Genomic DNA, 12295 nt, shown 5'->3' on the forward strand with positions numbered 1-12295 from the left:
CGTAGCTTCCTGTTTTCTAAATCGTGCCAAGTAAATAGACAAAACGATCTATCCGATATATATATAAAATATACAAATATATATATATATATATATATATGCATTTGTATGTTTGCAATATGTCGGAGAACGTAAAACATCGCTCGGTCTTCACGGTTGTAAATTCTGCATTTGAAAGTGTAATGATTTTCACCCAATGTGAAAAGACTGAGTAGGATAAAGTGAGATAAAGAGAGAGAAAGAAGAGAGAAGCTTAGCATTCCGGCGGAAATAGTCCGCGTTACTTTGAGAACTGTGCTACGACATTGGTTACGATCAAAATAAATGGTCTCGAGGATGGAAGATGGAGGTAGGAACGTTAACGTGATGGAGGTAAAATTCGTCGTGGTTTTATTTTGATGTTGGGTTTGAGTTCGATCGTATTTAACGCCAAGGGCTCTCTTCTTCTTTCTCTTTGCGAAAAAAAAAATAGGAAATAGAATAAAAGAAATAGAAATATAGAAAGAAAGAGAGAGAGAAAGAGAGAGAGAGAGAGAAAGAGAGAGAGAAAGAGAGAGAGAGAGAGATAAAGGGAAAGAAAGAAACTATTTGTGGTTCTGTTAATTGTCTGTAAAAAGCAAATACAATTACCGGAAATACGTTTTAAGGTTTGACTAGAAACTGAAAATGTGTGCGTATATGTGTGTGTGCACATTTCTCGTGTAATATATATGTATATATATATAAAATGTTTAATTATGTTTATTACAGACAATTTGAAGTATTTTATTAACCGTACATAATAATTTCAACTTTTGAAAGAGCAGCCTTTGTTGAAAATGGGCAGAAATATGCAAACGATGGTTTCCTACTATTGCAAGCTACCGAGGGTATATGGTAGTAATTTTTGCGTCAATTATTCTACCACCGTAGAAGAGCGGAAGAACGATGCGTTTAAAACCCGTTGTCGGTCATTTTATTATTACCTCGTTGAATTCTTATATTTCGCCTGGTTAAAGTTTCATTGAATTTTGTGACATTCGTTCTGTATTAATACTTCCTCACGGTAGTTGAACAAAAATGAAAACAAAAAAAAATACCAACCTATTATAATTATATGCATGTTTGTAACCGTACTGCATTTGGTAAAGAGGTGTTAACGTTGATTTCATTAGTATGAGTAATAATATTTCATCATGCTTTCTTTTTAACTTTAAACGTATAAGAAAAATTTATGAATGTGTGTTACTCCATTCGTTTTATTTTTTTTTATCTACCAAATCGATAGAAAGTAATCGATTATTCCGTTTATCATTTTCCTGAAATATTTAATTTAGATTTAACTTATCCTTAATATTCGATACAATATTTTTAAATTGATCAATTTTATTTATGTGTTCATAGTTATCATTAATAAACAATGTATTAAAATATTTGATAGGGTAATTTTAAAAAAACACAAGAACATAACACGAGTCGTAAAAATTTTGCAATTAATTTTGTAGTACTTTGATTTTACTCGATGATGCAGTACCTACCTGTGTAATATGACTGTCTCTTTTTCCTTTGTCTTCTTTACTGTTTTTTCCCCTCGATTAAAGTAATCTTTTATTGTGATAATAAAAAAAGACATTTTATCGGAGGGGAAATCCATCGTTGTAAAGTTTCATGCAATCATCGAGTATTCGCGATGTTCTTCCCCGTATATGAATTCATAAACACATACACACACACACACACACATTTACATTAACATGAATGAAGTAATACACGAGTGTTTGTAGACTTATTTTTTTAAACGCGTTTGTGTGTATCACCAACCGTGCAAGCTTTCCCGTAACACATATACAAATCTCTGTAATTTATGCGTCAAGTGTCAACAGCCAGCGCAGCTATGTTGATAAGATGCGGTTCTTCCCGTGTCTCCTCGTTGATTCGATCTTACGCATACAATGCTTCTATGTAATATAACATATATACACATATATACCATATATCTCTCTTTTCTCTTTTTTATTTATCTCTTTCTCTTTTCTTTCTTTCTTTCTTTACTGCACTTTTTTTAATTCTCCCTTTTTCTTCTTCTATCTTTGTTTTGTATATATATATATTTCCCTCTCTCTCTTTCTTTTTCTGCCTTGCATTCTTCGGATCTTTGCCGCACACTGGCAAACTAGTGTTGTATATAAGCGAGAACTTGTCGTATCCGGAAACATAATTCTCTGACTCTCAACGGAGTGCCAAGGTAAGGGCAATTAATTATTATCTTTATCACGAAGTAACATTTTTTTCCCCTTTTTCTTTTTTGTTATTTTATTATATTTATAAAAGCGTAAAAGAAAACAATCTCTTTAGATCTTTCATCGTTTAATAATAGGGTATAATAGTAGTATCGAGTGTACAAAGGTTTTTGTGTATTATGGGGTTGAAAAGGGAGGGAATTAGCACGGTATGCGAGCAATAATTTGCGTGTTAAATGAAATTTAGTCATATACAATTTAAATTATCGTGCTTCGATAACGTTAATATGCGTAAAAGGAGTATAATATACTGAGTGAGCTACTAACAGTATTGTGAACGTTTAATTAATACGATTAGTTCGTTATAATGATGTTATGTTACCTAATTAAAATTCGTTTATATACACATTAATTGTCACAGGGTAATAAAGAATTAAAGATTAACGACGTTTTCGTTAGGATATTTTAATAACGTGGATAACGATACTATGTTATATTATATTTTTGCAGTTTGATCATTGGGAACACAGTTCTATACATCGATAGAACACAAATTGATAATCAAGATGAAGTTGGTACTTTTGATAATAGCTATTTTAATGACAATAATGTCTGTAATGTCGTACAGACCACCAGTACCGAATCCGAGACCAGGACAACCTTCTTTTCCTACGTTCCCAGGAACTGGACCGTTTAATCCACGTTTACCTCAGGGTCCATGGGGTAGACCCAGATTTTGAAAAATTTCATGAAATGTTTCATGAAATGTCTCAGAACGACATATTGTTTTATTAATATTAATATTATAATTTTTATTATGTTATTATTAAAATATTAAATTATTATAATTTTATAGTAATAATTTTGATGAATTATTGATTAATAATCAAAGAACCGATTAGAATGCATCTTTACCCATAAATAATGTTGTTCGTTGTTTGTGCATAATAAAATAACAATTTGAATTACGATCGATCGTTGTGTTCGTGATCGAGCTTTAAATATTAGTTTGATATAAAATAAAATCTCAATTTGGAAAACTCGCACGGAATATTTACTTTAATTAATCGCACGTCAGTTACCTTCCAGCAATGCTCGATTTGTAGTCTTTCGGTTAACGACACATTAACTGGACTAAAAAACGTTTATCAGAGAAACATATCGTTTAACAGTTCAATGCAATCACCGACCATTTCCACGACGTGTTCCAAACAGATGTATCCAATTCTATACATTTTGAGCTTGTATCGCTGCGTGAGCTTATGCGATCCGATCGTCTACTATTTCTCTACATTTTACATGAATTCACAGATTTATCAGATTTATGAACTAGAGATTACATATCGTGTTAATCGAAAAAACATTTCTTTTTCTTTTTTATTTTTGTTTTGCATCATGCATTTAAAATAAAAAAGAAAAAGAACATATCTAAATAATGATTTAATTTGTAAAAAAAAAACATATAAATATACGCTAATGAGTTCGACGATGCGTGATAATTTTTGTCATATTTTTTTCCTATATCGATAACACATTATCCAAATTTTTTAATTATCCCATTGAAGCGTAAAATTAATGATATTAAAATTATTCACGCTCGAATGAAATTATTTTGGAGATACTTTTTTTATATACATCACAATGGGATAAAAATTAATGAATTTTTTGTTTTACAGTACATCGTTAAAATTATGTTTTAAATAAAACTTTGTTTATATGTTAATAGAGTTTAATTAACTTGGGCATATGTGCATTTTAAGAGATAATAATGAAAGTAAAGAATACGATCCATTGTTCGAACAGGCATGCAAGCAGAGAGAGTTGCATTTAGGTACGTCTAATAATGCCTATCGCGTACGTAAGCACAAGGGTATTCTAATTATCTGGCTCTCGATGAGATGCTTTCTTAAACGCATGTAAACAGCTTCATTACTACCCAAGCGTGCTATAAAATATCTTCACGAGAACGGCTGGGATGAGCAATCACGAGTTTCACACGGTCCATCGCTCCCAAGTCTTTAAATGTTCATGAGTTTTTTTTCACTAACACAAACACGCCTACACACATACATACTTCTCTATAGCTCGAAATTAGATAAACATTGAAGTACATAAAATATGGATAATCAAGATTGGACAGTATAAATTGAATGAAATACAAAATTTGTTCAGTTGAATTAAAAAATACAATGAAGCATCGTTTATTTAATTGTTAATATTTTTTTTTATATATTTAAATACTCCGACACTTTTAATTTAATTTAATACTTTTGTTTTTTCTATTGTACTAAAGTATTTTCGAACTAACTATCGAGAAAGAATATCAGAAATCGCAAAGTGTGTTTTGAACGTTAGAATCTTGAACAAAACTAGTATCATTTTTCAAAATGCGTCGTGTTCGAGAATGAAACAATAATTCCAGTCGATTAGTTCTATTTCATATTTCCTATGTTCCACGAGTGAGTTTTCTTAAATCGAATTGTAGCACTGTTCGCTAAGAAGAATTTGTGAATTCCGTTATTTCCCGAGTTGTGCCAAAAAATGTTAAATCCATAAGTGAGTTTGGGCAATCAATGAAAACGGAGAACCAGTTTCAGAAAAATATCTTTGCTTTCTCGCCAGATGCTATTCAACTTTTCCGTATCGTCGAGTAAACGACTCAGAATCGTCTTTACTGTGTATTTCACGTACCAGCAAAAATTTTCTTTCCACACTGGTCACCCAGTCAATTCGATATCTTTACTTACACATGTACAAATCTTTTAAAATTATATGGTTTTTTTTTTCTTAAAAGCATATTTTTATATAAAAACATCATATATATATATATATATAGTATTAGAAATTATTGTTTTAATTATCACTATTGAAGTATTACTTTTTACATTCGTTTCTTAAAAATCCTAACATCGAAATATCAATATTTGTTATTTATAAATATTTCATGACCATTGACGATTTGAATAATATATTGAACGCGTCGTGATAAATATCATGAGTAAAAATGTTAAAATGCGAAAGGTTTTGCAGTTTTGGGGGAACATTATTTTGCAAAGGCTGCACGAAATGTTGGGTGAAACCACATATTGGCTGGTACATATATATGCATACATATAAATGCGTAATGTATAAAGCTTAAGTTAAAAAATATAATGCGAAAATGGAATTTCGATTTATCATTCCCTTTTTGCAAGATAATTAAAGGTATTACGTAAAAGTGAAAAAGTGAACAAAAGAAAAATATCAGGTATCTAGACATTACTTTCTCTGTTATTTACTTTTTTTCTCTTTTTGCTTCTTCTTTCTTATTGATTTTATTTACCAGCCATTATTCGTTATCTTTGAACAATATAAGTGCGGTAAAAGTTGCATTATCGGTAAAAGACTTTAAGAGAAAAAGTCGTTTTCCATTAACATGGATTACATCTTATAGATGTCACCTACGATGTTTTCTTTTTTTTTATTACATTTTTATATTTTTTTATTTGCCATCGTAGTCTTGCGTTTGATTTAAGATTCAGTGATTGAAATAGATTGATGGAAAAGATAAATGTCATTTGAATGAAATTCTACACAGACAATTCTTCTTTGTATTGTCATCGTCTTATAAATGATTTAAGTAACTTTTAGAATTTTGATTGTATTGCATGAATTTAAAAAAAAATATATATATCACTATAATACTAGAAAATTGAAACGTCGTGGATGTGACAGTGAAAAATATTTCACGGAGATACTTTATTATGTGATTTAAAATAAATACGACAAGCATTTTGAAATATTTATAATTTATTCATTCTATTCTATTTACCATGATGTTATACATACGAATGTTTAATATAAAAGTCAATGTTATTTAACCGTATCTTGTTGGTTTATAAATATTTGTTGCAAATCAGTCTGTAATGAAGTGCTGTAACAACAAAAGATGCAACACAAAAATATTAAATAACTCGAATAACATTTTTGCTAAAAAAAAAAAAAATAAAAAAAAGAGATCAGCATTTTTTTCGTTCGTTTCTACGATTAAAGTTGAATTTATTGATCGACTTACTTTTGGAAATGGCACAGGCAGTTTGCCTTTGGGATTGAATGTTCCATAGCCAGGGAACTGAGGGAGCCCACGACTCTTTGGAGCAGCATGTGCACAAACTGCCAGTATTACAACCATCAAGATCACGAGAAAGTTTGTTAGTTTCATCTTGGCTAGTGATCTATAAAAGGAAGATGAACATCATAACTTGGCAGAAGTTAAAAATAAAATTAGTTTCAACTTTTGATATACAGTAGTATAATAACATTTACATAACTAGTTTTAATTATCTATTGTAGTTTATTGTTATCATTTAAATTGCATCTATTATTATTTTTTTTTTTCAATGAGACATATTTTATAAATAACATTTTTATTATGAGAATTTATATTGTGTTGTTCGGAAAGTAATTTCGTTTTATTTTTTGTGAAAATAAACACAATTTTTGTTTCGAGGTTAAACTTAGGATTGTTGAGTGGATTTAAATAGTTTAATTTAATAAATTTAAACTCTCAACGATTTCACGTGTTGTTATTTGCCAATTTGCATTAACTAATTCCAAAATTGTGTCAAGAAAAAACGAAATTACCTTCCGCACAACCTAATAGATACAATGTTAACAATAATGTCTCGAGAGATATAATTAAGGTCTAATTTTTCATACAAAATATCTGTCGAAGAAAAAAATCAAGAAATATAAATGAAAAGAACATACTTACTTCTATCTTCCACTGACTCGCGAAATTGTACTGTAAAACAGATGAATACGTTTATATATATACATTCAAGCGAATTCATTAATAAGTGAATACATGTACAATATTCCCATGCCTATATAATTGAGCATGAGAGAAAAAGAGATAAAAGATAGAGAAGATCAAATATTGAAGAAGAGGAGAAGCAAAACGAAATCGGGGAATAACAGGCCGCCTTCTTCTTATCTGCAATATACTATGACCCCAAGACTATTTCCTCGTAAGAAGTATTGCAATTGCGTCACGTCTAAATATGTACATACGTGTAATAGTAATAGTAGTAGTTTGTACTAAACTGGCAGCTATAGGCGTCGGGAATTACCATTAAAATAGTATATACATGCTTACGTCAGGAATAACGTTCCTATCTTTTCAACTATTGCAAATTTTCTCGATGACTTGGTATATGCTATTTTGCATGAGTTGTAGAAAGGGGTGGGAGGTTATAATTTTTAGCGGAAAAACATAAGTCGGTGAAGAGCCATTCAGTTTTTTTTTTTTAATTGAAAATTCTTAGAAATTACACAATTCGTATAATATAATATAAATAATGAAATTAATAACGATTATATATTTATAGATCATTTATTATTTCATGAAATTAATTATACCTATTGTTTATATAATTATATTATAAAAAAAATTATATTATTTTATAATTATAATAATACTCATTAATTAATTATATTAGACGAATCCGTATGATTAGGTCATTTGTGGGAATCCCTAAATAATTCTAATTAAATCGTCGTGTAAACGTCACGTTTATTAAAATCAAGAAAAAAGAAAGTTAATTAACAAAGAGAATATACGTTTTCTTCTAACGAAATGATTGTAATTGAAAAATTTCATGATATTTAAATTGCCTTACTTCTTGATAAGGGGTTTCTTTTTGTTGTGTATGAGAAAAGTTTTGCATAAAATTTAACATTTAAATTCTTGAAAGTTAAAAACATCCTAAAAAGAAGAAAACTATATAACGATTTAAAGATGTGGATTTTATGGTAAATAGTTGAACGTGTTTTAACAATCAAACTAGTTAAAAGTCGATACAACTCGGATCATGCGAGCAAAACTCTGTGGAAAATGGGTGGGTTACATGGGTGTCGTATAACAAAAGACACGTGTTATTTTACAGGCAGAAGAAGATAATTAGACTTAGAAGTTTTGTTCGTACGTGAATGAACGAAACTCGTGAGATCTGGATAAATTATGGCAAATACCATCGCAAGATAGCCATATATACATTTACATGTACATGTATATAATATATATATATATATATATATATATATATATATATATATATATATATATATATATATATATATAGGATCTTCGAATTTGACTTTCCGCAAAAGCTAAGCTTTTCCAAGGAGCTTTGCTATAGCGAGTGCGTGCCAAAGGGAGATGATGATGAAGTGAATGCTCTCGAAAACGAGGACCAAAACGTCAAGTATCATTATACCATTTTTACTCCCTTGAATTCTCGAGATGCAATTAGAGGTCTGACAGACATCAACGCCGAGAAAAAAGAAACGAACTTTTTGGTTAGAGGAGGAAATGGCAGAGAAAGGGAACGAGAGATAAATATACATATAGATATACAGGATGTCCCATACGAAATCATACATCAAATTATTTTTCAAAATTATTTACTATTTTTTTTTTTTATATATTACAAAGAAAATTTCATTCTATTTCGAGATTGGTAAATTTGAAATGATGATAAACGAATAATTAAGCGTAAAACTTTATATGAGACATCCTGTATAAATGTAAAATTACATCTATATATATATATATATATATATATATATATATATATATATATATATATATATATATATATATATATATATATATATATACATAAAAAGAAATGGAAACAAGAAGAGAGGAAAAAGACAGAGAAGGAAGAGTCCATTCGCTTTTGTCGACCATATAGCTTTTCCGATTTTGTACGCAGTCGAGCTGTCTCTCGTGCCGTTATGCATTATTCATGTTGGTCCACTTGCACGCGTACCAGTTTCCGGGTCCGCTTTTCTTCCTTTGCTCTCAGTTTCCGGTGCTTATCACATCATGGTGCATTAATACTGCGTGTACAGCATGCATGGTGATCCTGCCCGATACGTTCGTTATTTTCTACTCTGCGTTTCCATTATTTTCTATTTTCTTTTTTTCTTTTTTTTCACTTCAATCGAACGTTATTATAATCGTAAAAAATAGAACATAGCATAAATGTTAATATTATAAAATTAAATTTCTCTTTGTATTATTTTTATTTACTTATTTATAGTGCAGAATATAAGCACGGCACACATATACACATACATATATATATATATATATATCATCTCGGTTAGATAATAGCCTCTTATTTCACATTATTTCTCTCATGCGGGAATACTGTTGTTGAATCTAATCGCAATTCATTAGACCGTAGCCGCAAGTAGGTGGTTATGAACGTAATTCTATATAAAAGCCTCACAACAGAAGGGGCACATCAAACGCAGTCATATATATACATATACTATACGTGCTTTTCAGAAATGTTTAGTTAACATTCAGAGATCATGATAGACGATGATTTTCAATGAGAAATAGGAACATGGGAAGAGGGGAGACTGCTTTACGAGTTCAAATGGATTTATACAGTTATTTCCTGTTTTTTGATTCTCAATTTTGCGTATATTTATACAGGTGTACCCTCTTTATAGTACGAGAGAACATATCAGTATGTGGAACGCGATTATTTATAAATACATCCTGCTCTTTTTAATGTGCTCAATTTATTAACATTTGTTGATTTTTACTTGAGAATCAATTTATCGTCTAAACTTTTTCCTTTCTTATTATTTGTTTGTAATCATTTTATTATATCTTGCAATCACGTTGCTTCGTGGTAATGACCATGAAACTATTTTTTTTTCTTTCTTTCTTTCATTCTACTTTACGATGAAGTTTATAGTAGATATTGAGAGTATCAAGCTCGGAAATAAACTTAGGTTGAAAGATTTATCATCGTTTGAATTGACTAAACGAGTTAGAAAGGAAGGAAGGATAAGTTCGAAAGGTTTTCCGATGAAAAATGTACAAACGGATATCTCAAAGATTTCGATAAAAAAAAAATCTGATGCGTTATCAAATGTTTCATGGTGTTGTAATAAACGAAAGGATTGATCCCATTATAATAAGTAACAGTTGACAATTTTTCTCTAGTTATCAGCTTCGTTAAATTTTTTTTTATGAAGGTTCGATCGATCGGATTCAATCGTATGGGAAAATGTGATTTAATTCTTCGTAGTGACTCGTTTAATCGAAAACAATGGTAAACGATTACCACTTGATCGATTTTTTGTACCAGTTCGTTGGAAAATCGGCTAGTCAGAAATGCAATATATTCGAGTATCGATTTTTTTTTTTTTAATTTATATTTTCACCATCTATTCCTTCCTTCCTTCCTTCATCTATCTTTATCTTTGTTTCACGCATGCTGAAACCTTCTCTTTATCTTTTTTTTAGATATTGTCTCCGTTATCTTTTTCCTTTATCTTTTCTTTTTATTTTTATTTTTCTGTTAAAAAGTACTGAAATACGAGGAAAAGAGAGAGAAACTAGCGACAGGTAACGCATCGTAGATTTTGTTGAAAACGATTATGGGAACGAGCTCTTTCAGTGTATTTCCAAGCTTTTGATCGTTCCTTTTGTTCATCATTCCTTGTATGCCAATTCAGAAAGATGAATCACTTTTTAGACTATCACACGTTGCATTTATATAAAATATATATATACGATATATACGGTGAATCATTTATGTTAATATTTCCAAACAAATTCTTCATTATTTATTACGATTAATGAAACTTATTAATGAATTTATACAAGCAAATAATAGAGAAATTCATTCTCGTTTGAAATCATTACATTCATGAATTATGATAACAAATTTTGTAATTAAAATTTTTCTCGTAATCGCCATTCTGATTTTTTTTTCTTTTTGGGGGGTAAAATGCAATGAGCCTTTTTCTTGGGAAGATTAAAAAAAGATCCGCTAGGAGGGGCAGCATCAGTGAGGGGTACATATGTGAATTTTACACCATCCTGCTTGTACCGACTATCAGACGTACAATTAGCGAATACACAATGTTTTGTAGGCATGATAATTTTTATTTTAATTTTTTTGATCAAAATATTTATTTATTCTAGTAGTTTATCTATTCTAGTAATAAGACGTACGTTTAACGTTGTTGTCAATAGAGAATTCAAAACATATGTACCCCCCACTAGTGCTGCCCCTTCTAGTGGATCTTTTTTTAATCTTCCCAGGAAAAAGGCTCATTAGTGAGCTGAACGCTGAATCGTTAATTAATTTTTTTTTCTTCTAAAAGATAAAAATTTAAATCGTTTTTACGCTCGACGTATGTTTGTTAAAATAGTTTAAGAATTTTTTGATATAAAAATAATAATATTATATTAATATTTTTCTTAAAATGGGATTATAACATTTGAAAAGTACAATGCGCGAAAACGTATTAATTATTTTATTATTGTTAGTTAATAAATTGAATAATATGAAGTAATAGAGTATAGCCAAGTATATTCGAGTATAGGTGACTATAATAAAGTATAGTTGAGTATTGTCAAGTATAATAGAGTATAGTCGAGTATAGTCGAGTATCGTCGATTATAATAGAGTATAGTCGAGTATATTAGAGTAGAGTTGAGGAAAGTCGAGTATAATAGAGTATAGTCTAGTATAATAGAGTACATTTAAATATAGTCGAATTTAATAAAGTATAGTCGATTATAATCGAGTTTAATGGAGTATAGTCGAGTATAGTTGCGAATAATAGAGTATAGTCGAGTATTGTCGAGTATAATAGAGTATAGTCGAGTATAGTCGAGTATCGTCGATTATAATAGAGTATAGTCGAGTATATTAGAGTATAGTTGAGGAAAGTCGAGTATAATATAGTTTAGTCTAGTATAATAGAGTATATTTCAGTATAGTCAAGTATAATTGTATAATTGTAGTCTAATATAAAGATAGTGTAATTGAAAAATGCGGTTTACCAAGAAGCACCTACTACACCAGAAATAATGGATGAAAGAATAGTTGCAACATGTAATAGCATAAGTTTAGAAATGATAAGACATGTACGCGATGCAGCAATACGAAGATTAAAACTTTTCATTGGCGTTAACGGTCACCACTTCGAAACACTTTTGTAATGTAGGAAACTTTATTTGCTACCAAATTTGATCTCGCATGACTTGGAATAAT

General features: G+C 29.8%; 2 protein-coding genes and 1 long non-coding RNA gene across 5 annotated transcripts in view; 2 read left to right on the plus strand and 1 right to left on the minus strand.

Moving 5' to 3' along the window:
• The window catches only part of LOC107070160 (neurotrimin), a 236039-nt gene that overhangs the window by 63572 nt on the left and 160172 nt on the right, over positions 1-12295 (plus strand). The window lies entirely within an intron of this gene.
• Positions 2072-3259, plus strand: LOC149031043 (uncharacterized). Its single transcript, XM_089176844.1, has 2 exons — positions 2072-2224; positions 2730-3259. Exon 2 carries the CDS (start codon positions 2786-2788, stop codon positions 2957-2959), a length of 174 nt encoding a protein of 57 aa, XP_089032970.1. The 5' UTR covers positions 2072-2224; positions 2730-2785; the 3' UTR covers positions 2960-3259.
• On the minus strand, positions 5991-7127 carry LOC107071311 (uncharacterized). Of its 2 annotated transcripts, none has more exons than XR_001476434.2 (3): positions 6973-7127; positions 6274-6433; positions 5991-6132 (listed from the first exon to the last, which is right to left on the minus strand). It is a non-coding gene; the product is annotated as an uncharacterized LOC107071311 (long non-coding RNA). The 2 variants fall into 2 exon arrangements; XR_016178056.1 differs by having other exon boundaries at positions 6969-6991.

Source organism: Polistes dominula, unplaced genomic scaffold, assembly GCF_049000335.1.
Source record: "Polistes dominula isolate Pdom_NZ unplaced genomic scaffold, Pdom_raw_medaka contig_12, whole genome shotgun sequence".
Lineage (NCBI taxonomy): Eukaryota > Metazoa > Arthropoda > Insecta > Hymenoptera > Vespidae > Polistes > Polistes dominula.